Source organism: Drosophila elegans, unplaced genomic scaffold, assembly GCF_018152505.1.
Source record: "Drosophila elegans isolate 14027-0461.03 unplaced genomic scaffold, ASM1815250v1 contig_476, whole genome shotgun sequence".
NCBI classification, from domain to species: domain Eukaryota; kingdom Metazoa; phylum Arthropoda; class Insecta; order Diptera; family Drosophilidae; genus Drosophila; species Drosophila elegans.
Genome location: NW_024545863.1, coordinates 18753201 through 18774357, shown reverse-complemented (window position 1 = coordinate 18774357; position 21157 = coordinate 18753201). Strand labels below are relative to the sequence as shown.

At 42.6% G+C, this 21157-nt stretch overlaps 3 protein-coding genes and 2 non-coding genes across 7 annotated transcripts; 3 read left to right on the top strand and 2 right to left on the bottom strand.

The window, feature by feature from the left end:
* Window positions 1-71: 71 nt before the first annotated feature.
* On the top strand, window positions 72-3474 carry LOC108139369 (protein dalmatian). Its single transcript, XM_017262094.2, has 3 exons — window positions 72-464; window positions 521-2295; window positions 2778-3474. Exons 1-3 carry the CDS (start codon window positions 146-148, stop codon window positions 3036-3038), a joined length of 2355 nt encoding a protein of 784 aa, XP_017117583.1. The 5' UTR covers window positions 72-145; the 3' UTR covers window positions 3039-3474.
* LOC121467648 lies at window positions 2321-2478 on the top strand. The gene has a single exon (XR_005977723.1).
* On the top strand, window positions 2505-2663 carry LOC121467647. The gene has a single exon (XR_005977722.1).
* Window positions 3475-3631: 157 nt separating the features above from the next.
* LOC108139258 (E3 ubiquitin-protein ligase hyd) lies at window positions 3632-14925 on the bottom strand. 2 transcript variants are annotated; one of them, XM_017261942.2, is made up of 19 exons: window positions 14775-14925; window positions 13757-13954; window positions 13415-13706; window positions 13137-13354; window positions 12800-13035; window positions 12554-12744; window positions 8962-12471; window positions 8658-8802; window positions 8363-8596; window positions 7807-8279; window positions 7524-7731; window positions 6694-7464; window positions 5673-6629; window positions 5503-5579; window positions 5114-5439; window positions 4837-5043; window positions 4634-4781; window positions 4339-4569; window positions 3632-4275 (listed from the first exon to the last, which is right to left on the bottom strand). In XM_017261942.2, the coding sequence occupies exons 1-19, from the start codon at window positions 14834-14836 to the stop codon at window positions 4063-4065; spliced, it is 8697 nt and encodes a 2898-aa protein (XP_017117431.1). In that variant the 5' UTR covers window positions 14837-14925; the 3' UTR covers window positions 3632-4062. The 2 variants fall into 2 exon arrangements, with proteins under 2 accessions (XP_017117431.1, XP_017117432.1); XM_017261943.2 differs by having other exon boundaries at window positions 13415-13694.
* Window positions 14926-15393: 468 nt separating this feature from the next.
* On the bottom strand, window positions 15394-20983 carry LOC108139357 (forkhead box protein P1). 2 transcript variants are annotated; one of them, XM_017262081.2, is made up of 7 exons: window positions 18166-20983; window positions 17926-18103; window positions 17687-17864; window positions 17572-17616; window positions 17410-17486; window positions 17222-17323; window positions 15394-16260 (listed from the first exon to the last, which is right to left on the bottom strand). In XM_017262081.2, the coding sequence occupies exons 1-7, from the start codon at window positions 18699-18701 to the stop codon at window positions 15817-15819; spliced, it is 1560 nt and encodes a 519-aa protein (XP_017117570.1). In that variant the 5' UTR covers window positions 18702-20983; the 3' UTR covers window positions 15394-15816. The 2 variants fall into 2 exon arrangements, with proteins under 2 accessions (XP_017117570.1, XP_041565529.1); XM_041709595.1 differs by lacking the exon at window positions 15394-16260 and adding an exon at window positions 16267-16873.
* Between the last annotated feature and the right edge of the window lie 174 nt (window positions 20984-21157).

The window sequence follows — 21157 nt, the reverse complement described above, 5'->3', positions numbered from 1 at the left end:
TATTGCTGGCATGGTCCAGTCAAGTTTCACACCCTGCCACAGAATGTTCTGGTATATCTAAAAGATCAAAGGAAGGTCACACCACTGACTATAATGGCGGGAGCTGTACACGAATTTCATCTTGTAAACAATATTTTTCGATAAAATGGTTAAAGCACAGGCCAAACCGTGCGCCAAGGCATCAGATGTGAAGGCCGCAACAAGACGCTATCGTCTGCGTGGTAAAAAACTGTCGGAGGAAGCTATTTTGGAAACCCAATCGGAGCCACACTACCCGCTAAGAAAATGCGTGGTAAAAATAAGGCGCACCAAATTCGCGCAGAATGCCGTGCCTAGTGGATCGCAAAATGTTCCGCCCGATGTGGATACAAGCGCTTTTCTGCCGGCTCGCAATTCGACGATGTACGTTCCCCAGAAAGTACAGATTGAAAAGAAACCCAAGTTTAGCAAGAAGGAGGTAGCTGGTAAGTGGATTTTATCAGCCGAATAGAGTAGTTTTCTTTAAAACTGCCTTTTACAGGTCCACCCTCTGACAAGCCTCCGCAGGATATGTCATCCGCAAAACCATCGCGCTTCTTTCACAGGGATCAGCCACCCACAAGGACCAGATCATCGGTGATCCGCAATGTCTTCGACTTCCTCTCGCAATCCGAGATCGAAGATGACAATAGCAGGGAGGATCCTGCAGCAGACATAGTTAAGCGCATGGTAAAGGACGGCAAGGCCTGCGTGATGGTGCGCTCAGCCAAATCGGGAAAAACAAGGGTCAAGCCGATGAAAAAGAAAATAAGACCTGTAGGCAAGCGAAAAAAGGTTTCTCTGAAAGACGAGGAGCCTGAGCCAGTCCAGATTGTTCCCAAAGTCAAAGAACTACGCATGCAGAAGCCTTCTTGCCCATTGTCGCCCATTTACGAACCTGAAGACGACTCCAGAGTTGTTGCGGAGGAAGGGTACATGGAGCCCACTGAGGTGCCCGTTCAGGTGCATGTCCAGCCGAGCCCTTCCAAGCAAGCCCACGATGGCACCTACAGCAATTTGGCCCGATCCGCAATGCTAAATCAAACGCATACGCAGAACCCGCAAAACTCAAAGAACAGACGTCGAGAGCTGATTAACATGGCACGTCAGTTGGTGAGCACGCCCATAGTTCACAAGGTTCACCCGGCACCAAATGCAAATGTCTCAGCTGTTGCAATATCGCCTATTTCCCGCCCATCTCCGACAGCCGGGAGTCCATCGGGTGGGGCATCCCCTTGGCGCGTTTCCGACGAGTCACCTATGCCTAACACTTTCATGTTCGGCTTCAACACCTCCCAGCTGCCGTCGTATTCCAGTGATCATGTGCGGCGAAGGCATGTCTATGTGCCGGACGTACAAGCGGAGCAAACTAAAGAGCCCGTTCACGAGGAATCCATTTGTCCGGCTTTGCACGAGCAAAGTCATGGCTCAAATGCAAACGACTCTAACGAGGAGAATCGCCCGCCTCCCACTGCCAACAAAACAACAACTTTCAATAATCATGAAAATGCTGTCAACGCGGAGGATGCGGACTTTGTGCACCTGCCGAATCCACGAAAAACTCAGCAAAAGCGGACGCCCTTTAAGGATATTAACATCCTAGATGTGGTGGTGTTGCCATCATGGAAGAAGAATCTGCCGACCACTCCCTCGAAAGAAGTCTCTTCCACCAGAGTGTCCACTATACCAGCAGCAACTGCATCGCCAGCACATCGCACTCAAACGCGAGCGAATCTCTTTGGTTTTGACGAGATTTTGCCATGTGAAAGTACACCGAGCAAATCCACGGAGCCACAAATTGTGTCGACCCCTCCCTCGAATGAATTATCTTCCACTACTACTTATCCAGTGCCGACCGCTTCTCCAGCAAATCACAGTCAAACGCAGACAAACGATGAAATTCCTAGAAAACAAAAGAAAACACGGGCATCTAATTCAAAAAATCTCTTTGGCTTTGAGGAATTCATCACAGAGAACGAAGATGTAGCATCTACTTCTACTGTTCTGAGTCAAAACGAAACCCTGCATGAAAAACTGCATCGTCTGGGCGAGCTGCGACCCAGCGATAAGGAGCTACCAGAGGTATCAAGCACCTCCTCGCGTGGCAACTACCTAGAGGGATGGGCTTCGAAGCAGCGAGATATCAGAGATGTGTTTTGCTCCACGATGATTTCGGTGCCAAAGCCGCGGAAACGACAAGCTGCACTGGCTGCAGAAGAGACCATAGGATTGTTTAAGGAAAACGAGGCCGACCCGGAAAAAACATTCGACGAAAAGGTAAGACTAAGGTTGTAAGTTTACTTCAGCTCCTGGAAGACATCCACATTGCAAAATCAATGTGGATACTCACTAATTGGCGCTATATTAACACCAAACTGGGACACTATCGAGTTTCAGTTGAGCCAACAGGGCCGCAAAGATTTAAGCCCATCTTTGACGGTAGTAAACAGCTTACACAAAAAGTATTTAGATAATTAAGTCCTAATTCAGCTCCAGAAAGTATCGACATTGCAAAATCAATGTGGATAGTGACCAAATGGAGCTAAATTAACACTAAACTGGGACATGTTACCGATCTCAGTTGAGCCAACAGGGCCGCAAAGATTCAAGCCTGTCTTTGTACGGTAGTAAACAGCTCGCACAAAAAGTACTCAAATGATGAAGGAAGAAAGTTTTTATTCTAATTTAAAAACTATATTTTAGAATCATACTTTCTTTGAAATTATCTAGAATTAATGAATAAATTAATTCAATTCTAGCAACCAAGGCGAACCTATGTAAAAGAGCTACCCCAGCGCAAGCGGAAGAAGCGAGTACAGCTGCTGTACATTGAGAGTGAATCTGAGGACGAGGACGAGCAGGACTCGCACGAAACAAGCTTTGGTTCTCCGCAGAAAAAGCAGCCACAGAACAAACGACCGCGAAGGGATATTGAACACGAGGCTAAATTGAAGGAGTTTATTACCAGTTTTAACAAGGAGTGTGAGGAAGTTGAAAAATTCCCAGTGATAATTGAATAATCACATTGCCTGTTTATTTTTTTTATACTTTTGTTATGCAGCAGATTAGGGGAAAACATGGTCGATTTAATTTTAGTTTGCTTTCGTTTTTTTTACTCACTTGTAAAGCTACCTTTTGTCTTTCTAGAAATAAAAAAAAAGTATTGCGTTTACCGGAAAATATCTAGAGACAAACATTCGAAAATGTATCACTGTAAAAATATAACCTAAAAAGTGTCTTCAGAACACTTTATGCAATCGTAGTTTGTAATTTTACTAGATTATTACTATTACCAAGAGCATGGTTCGAGTGGGTCTTCTAGAGTTCGCTATTATGAACAATTATATAGCCTATACATAAATATCTATAATAATTTAAAATATTGGAATACACATGTAACATAATCAGTTCAGTACCTTTAGTAATCTTAAAAATAAACCAGTATTTTTTACTTCACAAACTATGCTTTTATTTATTGCAAATTTAGATCCTCTAACTGACATCATTCCTGGATCGGACGTAATTTGGGATATATAATTATCTAGATCTGAGGAGGTCATATTCACATTGCAGCAAAGCTATGTTTAAAATACCCAAATAAAATGCAGTTCAATTTCATATATTATACATAATTTCCATAGGGTGGACTTATTTTTATTGTTTATTTCTTCAAATTCCTATTGAATCGATAGCGATAAATATACATGTGCATAAGTCATACTTTAGAAAACATATTTTATTTAAAAGTTTAATAATTAAAACATAGGCTTCCTAATACCTAATTGGCCGTTTTCTTGGTTACATTTGTTGTTTGGAAACTTCATATTTTTACTACAAGGTTGGGGCATGCCAGACCGTCAGTTTCGCGCCAATCGCTTTGCAAAATGTTAAGTGACAATTGTTCAAATTCGAAAAAAATTTATAACAATATAAATCCAAAATGGGAATGGTATGGTTAAATATGACAAGTCAAAACTCAAAAAATCTAAAATTAATTAAGAAATGAATTTGAAGCTTATACACAAAGGAAAGTATTCCAGTCGCTTATACAAATCCAAAGTTTTTGGATTTAATGGCCATCAGCATTTTACTGCGTAAAATCGACTTGCTGGAGTACAGGGGGATATACAGCCGGGATATACACGTATTCGCAGTTGGTAGATGAGAGTCATCCGCAGGTCTTATGGTGACAGATGGCAATGGTTGGAATCCCTCTTCCGAAGCTGGCAGCGCAGGCGATCCGGTCCAGAAGTACACCTTTAAGAATTGCATATTTTAGAAACTGTTTTGTCAGACTGAGGACACAAAAAGGACACTTACCAAATCTTGACGTTCCAAAATATTCATTTTCTCAACAATACTCCAAAACCATTTCTTAAATTTTAAAAGTTTATCCGGACCCTCACTAGATTCGTCGTTAAAGGTAGTGTATGAAATTAATGTTGAAACATTTATATCACCGACACCGTTCAACAGCAGACGTAAATCCTCAGCGGTTAAGCTATTCATGCTGTTATCGGGCAAAACGTCGAAAACGCCGTCTTTCAATGCCTTAAAATAGTAAAACAGGAATTATTAATATGAATAATGAATTTAGCGCAACATGGCGACATACCTCAAGTGCCTTTTCTTGGGATTTGATAAGTCTATATTCTGTATAGCGTCTGATGTACTCGAATATATTACTGGATGTGACTGCAACATCGCGACCGCCTGGGATTAGCTCTCTGTTGCCACAACCCTCCTCCTTCATCAAATCAATCCTAAAACAAAAGAATATTTAAAGGCCATATTAAGTTAACAAGGTGAATAACCTACACAAAGCATAGCTCCATTCTATTAATTGTTTCTTCGCCTTCTTTTGTTTGGGCATTTTGAATAATTTGCCTAAAAGATTCATACAGTGCTGGATCGAAAAATGCTAGGTCATGGAACTTAATTTTACGCCCAAGAATGTATTTCAATACATGTCTTTGCAGGAACAGTGGAAGCAATTCATTTTGCAGTAGACAAAGTCCAATTAGTCTGTTTCGAGTAGAGATGAGAAAGATTTTTTTAAGTCATGAATAGAAATGAAAACCACTCATTACCATACCTTCCAATGTTTCTAAATGCATTTATTCGCTCGAACGACGCAAAGCCTTGGCGTGGTGTATAAAAGCCACGCTTTCCCGGAGAGTAAAACAATGGCTCATTATCGTCGTCTACGGGTTCGACAAGCACCACAGATGGTGATTTTTTTGGCTGACTACTTTGTGCACTGGCCTCAGATTTCATTTTGAATGTGATTATTTCTATCGCCTCATTTACTTTCTGACGCAGTGTCTCGTCCGAGGAAATTACAGACAGAAGCTGAGGCGTAGGTATTTCCAGCAGCATTCCTGTTATCTTCGGGGCATGCGTTTGGTTAATAGAGTGGATCTGTAGGGAGAGAAGGTTCGTTATGACTTGCAATTTTTAAATAAATTGATTTATTTCCCTTACCTTGGGATACAGACGCTCTCCAATTTGTTGTAGGTGGACAGATAAATGATCATTCATGCTTTCCGGCATTGCATTATCTATGTTAAGCAATAGAAAAATGTTAGTTATTTAAATATACAATTCAGGTAATTATAGTATAAATGTGGAATGTGATTAATTGTAAACCTTACCTGAATTATTCATAGGGGTGTAAGGTCTGGCATCCAAGTTCAATGCCTTTCTCTCTCGAGCCGATCGCCACAATATTTTGCTGCTGGTTCCACGCCGCTGCAGAGTGGATTGATCACGACTAGACCCCGACACCGTCCTGCTGCGCAGGATGCTCGAGAACGGCACTCCGTACTTGCTGTGGCTGCTGCCCACCTGCACGGATTCCAGGTTGGGGATCTTGGCACTGGCTAGCAATGCTTCGGCGATCGATGTGTAAAAGCTGCGGGCCACTCCAGATCCCTCGCCAGGCTCGTCCTTAAACGTAACCTTCACCCGGTTGAATGTGATGGGCGGCTGGGCTCGACGGTTTTGGTTGCCAAACGTGGTATTCAGTTCCTTGAACGTTTGAACAATTAAACTTTCACGGTTACGCTCTAGTTTGCATAGCACCAAGTCGCGCTGTTGACCGTTGCGCAGCTTTTCCATGTGACGACGGAAACGCATCTCCTTGACGGGGAAACCGCGCAATTCCGGCAACACAGACCCGTGCTCCATTCCCACATCGTCCATGAAGACCCGACCGAATAAGTCCAGGGTTAACTTCCAGCGACTTAACAAAAAGTTCCACGACGGTGCCTCCGAAAAATTACTTTGGTAAAACAGCGAACCGCGAACGGGGAAACTTAACGGGTGGTGTGGCGACGATTTTTGATGCTGCGTATCACATTTAGCTTGCTCTGCGGTCGATAAATTTGAAGCCGAGAAATTGTTTAAGTCCGAATCAATCGTCTTTAAACAGGAACCACCTGCGAGAACTATAACACTGCGAGCTGCAGTCGCAGGGGACACTGAGGCTTTATTTGGCGCAATGATGACTTCTGGCCGTGTGGCCATCAACGCTTCAGTCGATTTGCTGGTGCTTGGAAGACTGTCATCGGTTTCCATTAACACAACTTTGTCGTACTTGCTGTGATTTCCTGTAAAATGAATTAATTTTTTATCTATAATAACAGTGGTGGCATTTGTAAAAGTTCTACTCACCATCAGCCTCTTTGTGGGATTTAAAATCATCCGAGCCCTGTTTCTTTTTTAATTGTACGTAGATATTAGAGTCTGTAGAGCCCTCAGCCTTATAAGTTACATTTCCATCACCCGCCTTACTAGTATCCATATTGATAATGACCTCCACAGACTGTTTGGCCGGGACTGTTTCATAAACATGTTCGTTCCTTTTTAAGGAATTCGAGAATCCCAGCCTGGTGGGTGTGTAGTCAAAAATGCTGCCACCTGGATTATTGGGAGCGCTGTTGTTGGCACTCGTGGTCACCAGCAGCGGTAGGTTGGCGAACAGCTCCTGTCGCTTCGAATTTGGCTGTAGCAAGTGTGGTTTATCGGCCAGTGGCATGGCCATGTCCAGTGGCAGGTCGAAACCTTCTGGCGCTGAGCAACCCAAGCTCAGAGTCGACTCTGATCGTGCAAAGAACGCATGTCTGCGTGTGCCCAGGCTTCCCGAAGGCAGGCTACTCGCTGATGGCTGAACGTCGGCGCTGAAGTCCTCCAGGTTGGTCAGCTCTTCGTCCGTATCGTAGCTCTCAACCATTGGCGACAGATTGTTTATACGTCCAGAAATGGTATCCTGCTTGTCATAGAAGCCCGTATCATTGCGCATATAGTAAACGAAAGCATCGAGCACATAGGCAATGTGACGCAAAGCTGTTATATCTAACACTGGCAGGGCATCTCTGTGCTCAGAAGTGTGGGCACGCATCAGAGATAAACAGTAGGTGAAGAAATCTCGACGAGAATTGGATCCTACAATGTACAACAATGTTAATACCAACTTTTGTTAAGATAAAAAAGCCCATATTTACCCATCATGTTTACACCAACGGACGATGATGTGGCAGGAGCAGGTGTTGTGCTACTGGAAGCCTGGGCACTGAGATTGAGCGGATGCAGTGGATGGTTGGGATCGGTGTAGTTGGTTAAATAAGCACCGAACTTTAACTGAGCCTCGGTTCCGTCCATCACCGTGAACATCCAATCCCAGGTTGCCTTCAAACGCTTTTCAACGAACGCCTGTAGAAGGGAAATTCCAAATTACAATTATATTTAGTTGGTAAATTGTGCGCAAATATAGTTGTAAGTGATTACCTGAACAGCAATTGCCTCATCGCTTTGAATTTTCAAAGATGTTTCTATGTCATTCACTATGTTGTAGGATAGGATGCTTATAAGCTCCGAAATCTGTCTTATTGTGATCCCGAACGCCCGTGCCAGATTGCTGGCCGTTGTCGCCATGGTGTGGGGCTCGATCGATGGAGTGGTGACCGCTGTGCTGGCCGGTACAGTGGAGCGTCGCAGTGCCATCGGGTCGATGAAGACTAGATTGGATCCGGTGGGCACCCTCACGGAGGAGCGGGCGGTGTCACGGTTCCTAATTGCCCACTGCATCGTTTGGGGAGCCAGATCGCTGCGAGCGTTCGAGTTTGAGCTGCGACGTTCAAGCTGCTGGTCATTGAAATTGAATTCGTCAGAATGGTCGTCAGACTCGCCATCCTCCGAACCATCTTCTTCTTGGGCCGAAGAGTCGCCTGATTCATCCTCCAGGAACAGAACGCCAATGTCTTGAATACAACAATCATTTAAATGAAATTAAAATGATCCAAATAGTATTTTATACAAATCAATTTGGTATCAAGCAACTCACCATTTTCTGAGCCAACTGTTGCACCAGTTTGAACGCTCCTCTGCACCTCCTGATTGCTTTGGTTGTCATCGGAATCAGACTCTGTCTCAGCGTCATTAAATGTAAAGTCATTATCGCTCTCGTCGTCTTGCATGCCGTCCTCGTTTCGTTGATTTTCTATTAATTCATCGTCTTGGTTGTGGGTGTTAGCTTCACGATTTATAGCTTCTTCCGCTTCAGAGACGTCGCGTATTGCTGATTTAAAAAGGTATAATGTTTAGGATTTAAAACATTTGCCTTTAAGAAAAGTACTTACTTTCCATTGCAACAACATCGTAGTTTTGTTGAATGTTAAAACTGGCACTCTGATCGTTTCCAGTATCATGTCCCAGTATTTGATCGGAAGGAGACTCAACATTTGAGGGAGCCAAAGGATCCACGCTGAACAAGTCGTCAGAGTTCTACAAATAAATACTAATTATTAGAGACTGAGAAATCCAATTTTTAAAGTAAGGATCGGATCTCAAATAGTTGAGATTATAAAAAAGGGATTTATGAAAATATGTATATAGCTTGGATTTTCACAGATTTAGAAAAAGGTTTTGCATATTTACACGTACATCCAGGTTCGACGATGACATTGTAAAAGGAGCAGTGGGTCGCACAACGCCCAGCCGGACTGGAGCAATCAGCGCTTCGGATACCTCGCACAGCTCCTCAATGGAGATCCTGTGCAGCGTCTGGAATACTTTTACACAGCTCTGAACGTATTTGTTGCACGAGGTGTGCGTCTTGCGCTTCTCCGGATTCGGCTGCTTCTCCAGGTTGAAAATAACGAAGACGCGTGCCACGGAGCGCACAAAGCGACGCGCCACTTCCTCCGCCTCCTTGCAGCGATTGAGCACGCTTACGTTCTGCAGTTCACGCACCAGGGTGAGCAGCAAGGTGTCCAGATGGTCGCCAGTGCACTTCACAATTAGGCTGTGAGTGAACTTGTCAAGAAGCGTGGAGCCGTGCTGTGTCTGGATGAACACGTTGAAACCCTCCGAGTTTGAGTTTTCCGATGCACTGGCTGCTGGGTTCGGGACGTTCATCTCGCTCCTCTCCGCTCCACTCATGATCATCGAGCGCACGGCGTTCCAGTCGATCAACAGTCGCTCTAGGGCTTTTCGGGCGAACTTTGGCGGCTCCAGATCGTGGTCCGGCATGTCGGTATCCATGTCCGCGGAGGAAGCCTTTCGATTTGATATTACTGTGTTGCTTCCGTTAGCTCCGCTGGCCGCAGTGCCGACATTGCGAACCCTCACGTTGAAGCGATACTGACGCTGCTCCACAATTTGGCGGCCTACCGTCTGGATGAGGAAGAGCAGAATGGATTCGCCCTTGGAGTTAAATTTCGTGACCAAATCCGTGCAGGAGACCAGCTTGCAAAGCAGAGCGAAGCGCTTGGTCAGGTTGCCGGCGATCAGGGCCTTGCACTTGCACTTTTCCCAGCAATCGCAGTAGGCAGTCGGTGCCGTCTTCTTCAACTTGCAGTCGTGCCCCTTGTGGCAGACGCGGGCACACTCTGTGCAGCAGCACAGGGAGCCAGTCAGGCCGCAAGTCTTGCACTCGAATATGTTCTGGTTTATGTGATCAGCTCCCGTCCATGTGAAGGAGCAAGTGTCGTTGTAGCAGATGACATGCAGGGGCGATTGATCCGCCGGGGATCCGCCGGGGAAAATCATGGCCTCCTTGAGCGGCGGCTCCTGCTCGGACAGCAAGAGGATGGTGTTCAGCAGTATGATACCTGCCTCGTAGGCGCGGCACGAAACGGAAAGCATGAAGGGCGTCTGGCCCTGTGCATCCTTGGTGCTCAGCATCTGGCTTAGGTACGGGCGCAGAGCGGGACTGACGCACATCTGCTGCAGGATCAGCAGCGCATGTTCCCGCCGCTGAGCCAGGTCGAAGGTGTAGTTTGGTGAACCCAACTTGATGTTGGACAGCATGGAACTTTGAGAGGAGGACGGAATTATCTTCGAGATGTCATCTTCGATGCTGTCGGCGATGTTCTGCGAAGAGCTGGCGCTCAGATTGCTGGCTGCCGGTGCCTCAGTTGGCCACGGGATGTACGCGTGGTCCTCGTTGTTAGTAGCCATTGGCTGGCTGCCTGACTGTTCCGCTTGATCGTTGTTGATCAGACGGTGCATCATGTCACGTAGATTGATTCGATTATCCCTGCTCGCCGAGGATCCGGCTCCAGAGGAGCTCATGGTGGCAAAACTGGAGTTCTCATTGCTGGAGGCCGCATTTGCTCCGAATGCATTGCTGCCAACGTAAGCGCTGGTCGAGACCGTTGGAATGGAGCGCGCCACAGAGAGACCGACAGCCAGAGACTTTTTCTCCACACCACCGCTAGGCGAATCTGGTGGTGAATCCTTGTTCGAGGATGGGGCGCACATTATCACGCATGCATGGAATATATTTCGTGCTCCATCGCAACGTTCCTCCACGACCAGAGCTGTGTCCGCCTGGTCCTCCCTCTCCAAGCGACTGAGGGCGGCAAAGCTATTCTTCACATCGCAGCGCAAGATGTGCGGCATGAGCTTCTGCGTGTCGAAGAGCAACGCAGTCATGCACACTTTGGACTTCAAGTTCACGCCCGAAAGCATTGCTGGCAGCGATATGGTGGACATAGTGATGGACTTCACCGGCGGCAGGTCGAACCACTGGGGATCCTTGATCGAGCCAAGGCAATCCTTTGCCAAGGGATAGAGAGCTCCGTTGCCATCGCGCAGCACAATGGTGCTGCTGTTTCCGCTGCAGTCGTTGTTGCAGGTCATCAAGATGTTGCTGGGCGACGAGCCAATAAAGGAGGCGCAGTCCGTGGGGAACAGGCAGTTCTGCTCCTGCTTGCTGTTATACAAGTTGTACAGGCTGTAGTGGATTTTTCCGAGCACCTTCTTGATCACATGGATGCCACGAGAGTCCACGGCCAGGGTCAGCAGCTGGGCGCCAGCCGCATCGGCACCGACGTTGATTTTCTTGGGCTGTTTCTGCAGCCAGTCGGGACCACGGGTTGACATTGCAGTGCGGAATATCTGGACATCTTCGCGCCGCAGCAGGCGACACTGCTGCCAGTCGTCCTCCTTGCCCTCCTCCTTGGAAGTGGAGGCTGCATTGGAGGAGGAGCTCGCGGTGGCGGCGGCAGCCGCGACTGCTGCTGCTGTTGCATTCATTACCGGAAAACGAACAGCTACAAAGTCTCCGTCGACCTTAAGCACCTTGCCCACTGGACCCACTTTGTCCTCCACAAAGACCACGTCCTTCAGCTGCCACAGCTCCTCATCCTTTCTGCCCTCTTGGGGGGCGTTGGAGTCCTCCTTTGTGGTCACACGCTTGGTGCGCTTGTGAGATGTAACGCTGCCGGTGTCGCTGCAGGTGCTGGATGCCGGTGATGGCGGAGGGGGCATGTCAATGCGGTCGGTCGACTCTTTGCTGTTCGAGAATGACTGGCCATTCTTACTGCTTCCAGCGCTGGGCAGCGCTGTGGCCTTTGACAGATCCTTGTCTGGTGTAATTCCATGGGCATTTAAGTTAATGCCAGCAGCTTGGGATTTCTCGGCTCCCGTGTTGGTGTTTATGTTTATGATTTTCATGCGACACACATCGGTAAAGTTCCAGACCGAATTCAAAAGCTGTCCAACCTTCGGCACGCCATTGGAGCACGTGAATCCGATTGATCCGGACTGATAAATGGGACATTTCTTCATTATCACTTGAGCACCCACATTTATATCGGTGGCAACCACCTTGAAGGGCTTCTTGGTCTTGGTCCGGAATTTATCCCACAAATAGCGTCGTTGGTCGAAAGGCAGCACTCCCCACCAGTAGATATTGTTGCTGTCGGTCTTAACAACTGTGTACAGGGAGCATACGTAAATCTTTGCTATGGGGTCCGATGTGAACTCGTTGAAGGAGCAGGAATTATGCTCCAGCTTAGCCCCAAGGTACCCAAGCTGTTCGTCCATCCAAGTAGCAACTCGATTGGTTTCTGTAACCACCGAGCATCTGATAAAGTTGGCCGAAATTAGCTCCACCCTTTCGGTTATGTTAAGTGCAACAGTTTTCGGGTGATAAACATTGTCGGTCTGTAAATAGGCATAAATATAAAACACGAAATAAGTACAAGTTATTACTTAGTTTCCCGATGTTATCAATAAAATCACTAACCTCTGACTTGTAGGGCTCTGCATCTGACCAACGCCATTGGTATAAATCTCCGCTTTCCGACAATGCAATGAACTCCGAGTACAAGGCGCCTATGGTCTTAAACCTTACGGAACTCTTCTCCGGCCAGGGCTGCAGCTCCTCCGATATCCAGATGGGAGACAGCATTGGTGAGGGCTCTTTTTTCTTGGAATCTATGCGGAAATTCGGGTCAGTGTCGAAACATTCATACGTGCCGCTCGAACTCACCAGCATCCTTTTCCCAAGTGTAGTCGTCTTTGTTTATCCAACGCCGTGGTCCGTAGTACTGACGATCGCGCCAACGACTAAAGGCTTCGCGATCAGCATTAACCGATATTTGGGCTGATAGTCCACTACTTCCTGTTAGAGCTGCGCCAGACGTTGTGGAGCGGGTCGATTGATTACTGTCTGCGGCGTTTGCGTTGGCATTACTGCGCTCACTACGAATGCGGTCAAACAGCAGGCTGGAATTTAGAAAAGATATAAGATTATTTAGTTTGGCTCGAGTCCCTAGATCAAAACTAATGTGATGTATTAAAACGAATTGTAAGTTAACATTACTTACTTGCGAATGCTCGAGTAATTGCTAAATATCTCTTCGGAGAAAAGTCCATCTGAGGGATCAATGATGACGCTGTTGTTATCTCCGCTAAACCCATTATCCAGCAGAGAGATAAGGTCTTCCGGCACGTAATTATCGGCTCCCTCCTCGGTATCTTCGGCTTCTTCATCGTCGCGCGAAAGCAAGTTGTTCACGGCTAAATTTACATCTAAATTGGTGCGCTACGAATGGAAAACAATTGGTCATTCCAAGATCCCAGTTTTTGTTGCATCAGGGCATACCTGTAATTCTCTAATTATGAGATTTCTACTCTTGCCCTGTAAAACCACTTCTGCTTGAGATATAAGCTCCTCCGGCACATATGTGGCCGGAACTGTGACCAGGGGTCGGTTTGAGGTGCTGCCCCCGATAATCACACCCGTGCTCCGCGATCCGGAGCCCTGTCCGGTGGAGCTAGAGCGACCTGTTGCGCGCAGGAGCCGTGCCCTGGACCGGGCCATCGGTCGGGATGAGGAGGGGGCCTTTGAGGCACTGGCCGTGCCCCCGCCACCACTTGTGGAACTTGAAGTAGACCTCAGGTTGAAAGTTTATACACAGCTAAAGGAGATGTCACTTTGGCTTACCATTTGGCGTCTGATTTTGTCAAGTCAAGTTTCTCCGAGTTGATGGAAAAGGACACGCGGAAGGCCTTGCCATCTTCCAGCAAAACACCAATGTGCGTAGGACCAATTACAACTTCTCTCACCGGAATTTTCAGCTGCTCGAATATTCGATGAGTGCCATATCCAAATCTGTTGACCTTTTCCGAAACTTCTCGAATTCTGCAAAGAAAATAAAAAGAGGTGATTTTAGTATACGATGCAGACATGGGGTTTTGACATTTTTCCAGCGGCAAGCAAGTCCGTGCATGCTCTAAAATCCAATTATAGTTAGGATGAATTTCGATTTGACATTTCTTTTTGCGAAGGAAATGGCGATTGTAGGGTTTTTTATGTTTGACAGAAACATAAAGTCAAAATCTAAAATGATTAGCCGGTGACTTGAAATTCTTGCCTTTAAAGATTATGGGTTATGGAAAACACCCTGCATTTTAATACCATGTGCTGAAAAACTGACATTCAGCGAAATGGTGTATACAAAAAGCCATGTGCAAATTATGTTGTTTGATGTAATTTAACCGGAAAGATGGCCTCTATGTACTTTTCAGAAACAGCTAATATTTACTTTAATTTTTCAAAGGTTTGCAAAGAATTAATAGTAAAAACGAACAAATTAATCAGCATGTATGCACATGCACACACACATGCGACCGTTCACATGTCTCACACAGACACACACACGCATATGTACATGGATGTGTAGAAAATTAATTGTGGCTGAAAAATGGGAATTGCAAAGTGCATTTCGCCAATTCTTTGGCTTATGCTTACAGTTTCGCGTGGACAATATTAGATATGGCGAATCCGCCAGTGTCTGTGCTCACATTTCGCGTTAATGACCATGTACATATCTTCCTGCGTATACATATACCTGCGTACCTACATATTTTCACATAACAAATACATGCAGCCGAACGTCCGCAATTACATGGAGATCTGCGTTCACATGTGCGCAATTGGGGAGCCCCAGCTTAATATTTACCTCTCAATAAACTGGTCGTCCGATCCCGGAAGCGGTTGCAAAACAAATTGCATGGAAACCATTTTAATTTTTTAATTATTCATGTACACAGTTTCCTCGTTGAATTTTCATGTCACAAAACGTTAGATCTGGAACAAAAACCGATTTGTGTTTGATGTTATCGATGTTTCTGGAACTTTGGCAGCCATCGATTACGTCATCGATAAAGTTACTAACGCGTTTAAAACGCACTAAAGCGTTTTAGCAAGGATACCCACCAAACTGTTCTAGGGGACTCCCATTCAATCCGAAAAAAAAACATTTCAAAAATTCAAAGTTCCGAAAAAACTTAAATTTGTGAAACCTGGTGGCTTGTATAAACATTTTTAAAAGTGTGAAAACCATAAATTAATCGTTTGTGAAACTGGACTGCTTCTGGTTCGTAGTTCAAACATTTTGAAGTATAAATATTAGGGCCCCACTTAGATTGTCTAAGTATCCACTTTATTCAACTAAATTAATTGTAGCACTCATGTTTCCGTACTAGGAATGAAAAAACTGTTTTGGTTTTTTGTAGAATTTGTTATTTTATTTTCTGGTCTATCAGCTTCTCTTAAAATCTGAAAAGAACAAGAAATTGTTTAGAAAACTCTCGAAAATGTGATTGACTAGGATGTCAGCAGATAAGAAATGAGAAAAATGTAGTCTTACCAAAGCCAAGAGTCCAATTTCTTGACACAAGAACTTACTTCAGTTTGTACACATCGAGGAACAGTACAAAATTTGGTAAATTGAGTGGCTAAATACTTCATATTGCATTTTTAAATTAAATTTAAGTTGTTTATTAATTAAAGCATAATTTAAAAGTTAATTTTTCTTCAATATTTTAATATTGCCTTTATCGTAATTTATTTTTAAAAGTAGTAGCTTCTTCGTTTCTCTTTAAGAAATTATACTTATTTCTATGTATATTTACAAGTATAATTTCCGAATCCGAACCTTTTAACCTAAACAATTGAGTTATCCCGACAATGCATCTAAATAAATACTTTTAATGATACATTTATCGATTAAGCTCATTGGCACTACTTTCGTACATATTAGTGGAATATTCATCCATTGTTAAATGGCTGTTACTTTCGACCAAACCCGAATCCATATTGCTATAGTCCTTAGACGTCTTGCTTAAACCATCACTACCGCAAAAAGGAAGACAACCCATTCGCCCCATATCATTTGGATTTCCCGAATCTAGGGGATTCTCTGCCCCCGGGGGCATACTCGAGCAGTGTTGGGGACAATTGTCGCAGGGGTTTTTGTCGGTGGACACTCCATTGCCAGATTGGCAGGAGTTTGGGGAGGAGGATGGGTCGTATTTCCGTGGCCGCCCTCTAGACAAGTGCCGCCTTTTGACAAACTCATTGTCGTCGACCATCCAAAACGAGCCAAAGTCATCCTCATATCGTACAAAGCACTTGTGCAAGGATAGGTTTGTACGGATTGCGTTCTTCATTAGTTATTATTATTAAATTTTGTTTATTGTTAGTTGAATAAACAAAATGCATTGTCGGGAAGGGAAGGGAAGAAAAAGTTCGTGGAAAAAAGAATGTTAGTTTTTATGGCTTCTTTTAATATTTTCGTAGACTGTCTCTGCAACATGTTGACTCATTTATCTAGCCCTCATTATTTCCATTATCTTATTTCACGGACAGACTTATAAACCAGTAAGCAGACGGACACCTTATAGAGATGATGCCGTACAGTAAGTGCTGTAAAAAATGGTAATTATGTCGTGGTATACATTTATAACCGTGTTTTATAATACTTCATATTTAGCATGCATTTAATGGCATATAGGTATTTACTAACAGAGCAAAGTGGAAGTAAGTTGGAGCAAAGTAAGTATTAATCTATTTAAGACCCACATACCCAATGTTCATAGCTACAAAATAGTTTGTGTCCGGCGAATTGGTAGCACCAGTTAGGTTGTTACCAATGCCAGCAGTGCGCTGCGGTCGTCTTTTGTAAAACTCAATTTCATCAACAGTCCAAACTGCTCCTTTCACATTCTCAACACGCATAAAGCACTTATGAAGGGACAGATTATGCCGAACTGCGTTCTAATGGTGTATATTATCAGTTAGCATTGGCCAAACTTTATTTAAATTAATTTAAGACATATATATTTAAAAATTTGTAACGTTATATTAAACAAAGAGTATACCAACATAAGTTTATCTCAATATCTTACCTTATACGAGATCCCTTATTTATAAAACAACTTATTTATTTTTACTAGGACGTTTGAAAGGAAAGGAATACGAAAAACGGGGATCAAAATAAAGCGGACAAGCTAATAATGCCAATCAGACAAACGAACAAGAAAACAGACGGACAATCGATTATAAACTATAATACTTATTCTAAAAGTTCTATAAGAAAAAAGATTTAATAAATGTTTTGTTTACCTTCCACGTAGCTGCATTCCGTCGAAAGTAACAAAACGTGTTTTGGAACCAATTATATATTTCGTTCAGGGTAAGCTGCTTGTCTGGAGAGTCGATTATGGACTGTAAATTTATTTAAACAGATAATGTTGGATTTATAGAAGCCTCATTTACTTTCATCCTGCCAAAAAATGTATAAATTAAATTACCTGTCTTATAAGGGACGCATAAGTGAAAGGGGGTCGTACATCAGCGTTTTTGTAAAATTCTCTGTTCCGATGAATTTCTGAAATTTGAATTCTTATTATATGTCTTCCAGAAGCACCACTATAGAAAGCAATGAAAAAGATCAGACCAAAATTGTTGCTTACCCTGCTGTACATCAAGCCCAGCTCTTTCAAGCATATAAGGCAATCCTTAAACAAAGAATAATACATTTTAAATAGTTAGTTTATATATATATGGTCTAGAGTGAGTTATGCATACCACCATTGATTGAAAATGAGTTTTTGTCGTGGCTTCTCTTTTTGATTGAGCATAGGTTGGTGGAGTTAACCATTGGTAGATTAAGAGAGCTCGGAGAATTTGTTTGGCGGATAGGTCGACCTATGCTGTTTATTGTGAGCGGACTTCTGCAAAACTTTCCCTCTCTGCCGGGTACGTCCTGAAATCGCCATTATAACCATTTCATAGTAATTTCGCAATTAAATATATTTAAATCTTACCTTTCTATCGATTTTGGTGGGTGATAAAAGTTGCTTAGACAGATATAAGTGATGCATCATTGCCTGCAAGCGATCTCTTTCTTTTTGAAGGTGGGATTCTAGCTGAGAAACTACTTGCATTTGAACTCGGGCTTGAGCGGTTGATCGATCATCCAATCCGTGTTCAGTATTGAGATGCCTAGAACAGTATTGTGAAACCACAACTTTCCATTATAACTTCCCTAAATTTAAGACACCTACTTGACAAATGATGTGATATCTTCCAGATCCATTTCGCAACCGGGCCAGCGACAAATGCCATGCGCAAATAGAGGATGATAGTACTTGCGCATGGCGAATTCATCATGCATGTAGCTAAAGTCATTGCTGCACACTTCGTTATCCTTTGACCTCAAAAACCTTTCGGCATCGGAAAACATGAGCTTCTCCTGTTCCGAAATGAATTCGGGAACATTGTAGAAACCGAGATCGGGCACGGGAGCCATCATATGTTGGCCCTGTATGTGCATGTGGGGATTGGCTTCGTGCTGGGCCGTCGATGAGGATTCATCAATGCTCGATGCCGGGGAACTGCACTTAACCACATGGGATGCAAAGGCGATCGAGCTGTTCAAAAAACCCGTCTGCGGAAAACAGTTATTCTTAACTGCATCTGTGCAAATATCTGGTATGGAAATTTGGTGGCGCGATTTTACTGATATTTCCTTCTGAATAGAGCCCTTAAAGTCGGAGTCCTTTACGTCCTCAGAATATTCGTCCTCATGTATCCGATGCATGTTTTGAACACTGAAATTTATAATCGTTAAGGATAAATCTATTTTATTGAGAAATATGGACGAAACTGTTCTACCATGCTGTTACTTTTCGCATTTCTAATTAATTCCACTACCAGAAGAAACTAGAGGTCCATCGAAAAACCTTTCTAATGATCCTATTTCTCTTCTCTTTTTAGAAGGGCTTCTAACAAGTCATGTATTTTGAGAGCTCTTGGTATACAACGAACATAATTGGCTAGCCAGTGACTTGACAATTAATCAATCAAGTTTAAATTATAATGAATGCAATAATACAAAAATGATCTCTTTTATGTCTATGCTGCTAACTAAAAATTGGATATGTTTTTTATTTTGTTAAATCAATAAGTGTAACTATTGAGAAGAACTAAATCATACAAAGCCTCCGAATCCAAGAGATGTCAACCAAATGATGTGTATAATATTACTTGCCCCAAAATTTAAATCTATCCCTGCTAAAGTGCAAAATTTGACGCTTTGATCTCCAACTAATCGGTGATTACTTACCAAGTTTATTCCATTTGTTTATTTAACAAACCCCATTACTAAAAAGCCTACATTTCTGCGGTAAAAGTCAACCAATGAAATTGCATTAATTATTATTATAAGCACGAGGGAGATCTATTGCTCAAGTGCAAGTTGTTTTGTTTGATGGATGAATATTTAACTTGTTGTTAAATATACAAATTATCAAGAAACAACTTTGATCCGGTTATGCAGGTGAACTATTTCTGTAACGACAAGTGTAATTATAACGGAAATATGGTGTTCATATATAAATGATTGTGTTCGAGGGCTTATATCCTGAAAAGACTTTATATTTACATTTTAAGAAATGGGCCGATACAATGGTATAAACTGCCTTACATGTTAACGGACAAAGCTGACAGATAGACTAACGGACAGATTGATTCACATATAAAAGGACAGTCCCTTGAACTGATTGATAACAGACTGACAGACAGATCGACGGACAGATTAACCAACAGATCAAAAAATTGACAAACAGACTTTCGGAAATATTAACGGACAGACTAACGGACAGATTGCTGACAGACAAAAGGAAAGATTAACAAACGGACAAAATGAAAAAAACGGACAAGGAAATATCAGTTTTGGAAAGGGGTTTAAGAACAGATATTAAAAGGACTTAACGGACATGGGAAAACCCTTTCTTTTTTAATTATCTCAATAATAATATTATTTATTCGCAAAGAAATAATGTTTTTTATGTGCAATGGTTTACCATTATATAGATTCGTGTAACCTGAAACAAAGTTATTTGGCAATATTAATATTTATATTTATATAAGTTAGGGTAAAAATATGCCTGTAAGAAAACATTTATAAAATTCTTAGTAAAATTATAGATATTGGTAAAATCTTAAAGTATAAATTATTATTAAAACTTTCTTTGAGTCAAAAAGCCGTTAATGTTTTCATGTACATATATGTATAAAATGTTCGTGTGAAGACAATTAATGTCCTCGTCATCTTAAGTAGTACGTGTAATTTGAGTATTAATTCCATATATATCTGAAAAATACATGTTGTAACATGGCAGTGAGTATCTTATAGTCGGTGTTCTCGACTCTTTTTTAAGTATGGTTAACTTATACATTGTTTTAGCTTTGTTTATGTGTAAAGTGTTCGTGTGAAGACAATTAATGTCCTGGGCGTATTAAGTTGTGTGGGTAATAAGTGTATTACTTCATTATATTTATACATGTAAAAGATACATATGTACGTTGTAACATATCAGTGAGTATATCATAGTCGGCGTACTCGACTATAGCGTTTTTCTCTTTGTTTAGTTTGTTTAGTCGTAGACTTATACAATTGTTTTTTCTTGTGGTAATCTGCTTGTAGGAATTGATTATTTAAACTCAGTATATGGGAGAATAAAATATATATCCTGTATAAGTAAACAATTTATATATATGTGTGTCAGTATCCGTCATAAAAAGTACAACTTAACAACTTTTTATCCTGGCCTAAAAGTCTTATTAATATACTAAATAACTTAACAGACTAGACTTCTGCTTTATACATACATACACATACAATTTTGCAGACACAAGTGAATGCAAATTTCTATGTGTATTTACAATTAAATAACATTCACTGAAAATTCCAACGAACAAGATATATTTAATAGCAAGGAACATTTTAAATACAATATTCACTATATATAAAATATATTAATTTAAAAAACTATCTTAAGAATAATTTTCGCAGCTACTCCTGAAATGGTACGTCTTTGATTACAGAATTTGTGGAAAATATGAGTACACATTTTTGCGCATGCGTTTAGATGTGCACAATGAAGCCCTTATCAAACATTACGATTTAAATATGCTGCTTCATTCAAAATATTTAGTATTTTATTCTGCCCAAAGTTGAAACGTTTTGAACCGAAATAGCGATCAAACCTCAAA

Excerpts from the sequence above, each read along its gene's own strand:
- LOC108139369 (XM_017262094.2), top strand. The coding sequence starts at position 146 with ATGGTTAAAGCACAGGCCAAACCGTGCGCCAAGGCATCAGATGTGAAG. Across the intron at positions 465-520 it reads TAGCAAGAAGGAGGTAGCTG|GTCCACCCTCTGACAAGCCT; the intron begins GTAAGTGGATTT and ends TGCCTTTTACAG. Across the intron at positions 2,296-2,777 it reads AAAAAACATTCGACGAAAAG|CAACCAAGGCGAACCTATGT; the intron begins GTAAGACTAAGG and ends ATTCAATTCTAG.
- LOC108139258 (XM_017261942.2), bottom strand. The coding sequence starts at position 14,836 with ATGGTTTCCATGCAATTTGTTTTGCAACCGCTTCCGGGATCGGACGAC. Across the intron at positions 7,465-7,523 it reads CGTTGGTGTAAACATGATGG|GATCCAATTCTCGTCGAGAT; the intron begins GTAAATATGGGC and ends TGTACATTGTAG. Across the intron at positions 6,630-6,693 it reads ATCCCACAAAGAGGCTGATG|GAAATCACAGCAAGTACGAC; the intron begins GTGAGTAGAACT and ends TTCATTTTACAG.
- LOC108139357 (XM_017262081.2), bottom strand. The coding sequence starts at position 18,701 with ATGCATCGGATACATGAGGACGAATATTCTGAGGACGTAAAGGACTCC. Across the intron at positions 17,865-17,925 it reads CCACCAAAATCGATAGAAAG|GACGTACCCGGCAGAGAGGG; the intron begins GTAAGATTTAAA and ends TGGCGATTTCAG. Across the intron at positions 17,487-17,571 it reads TGGGCTTGATGTACAGCAGG|AAATTCATCGGAACAGAGAA; the intron begins GTAAGCAACAAT and ends TTCAAATTTCAG.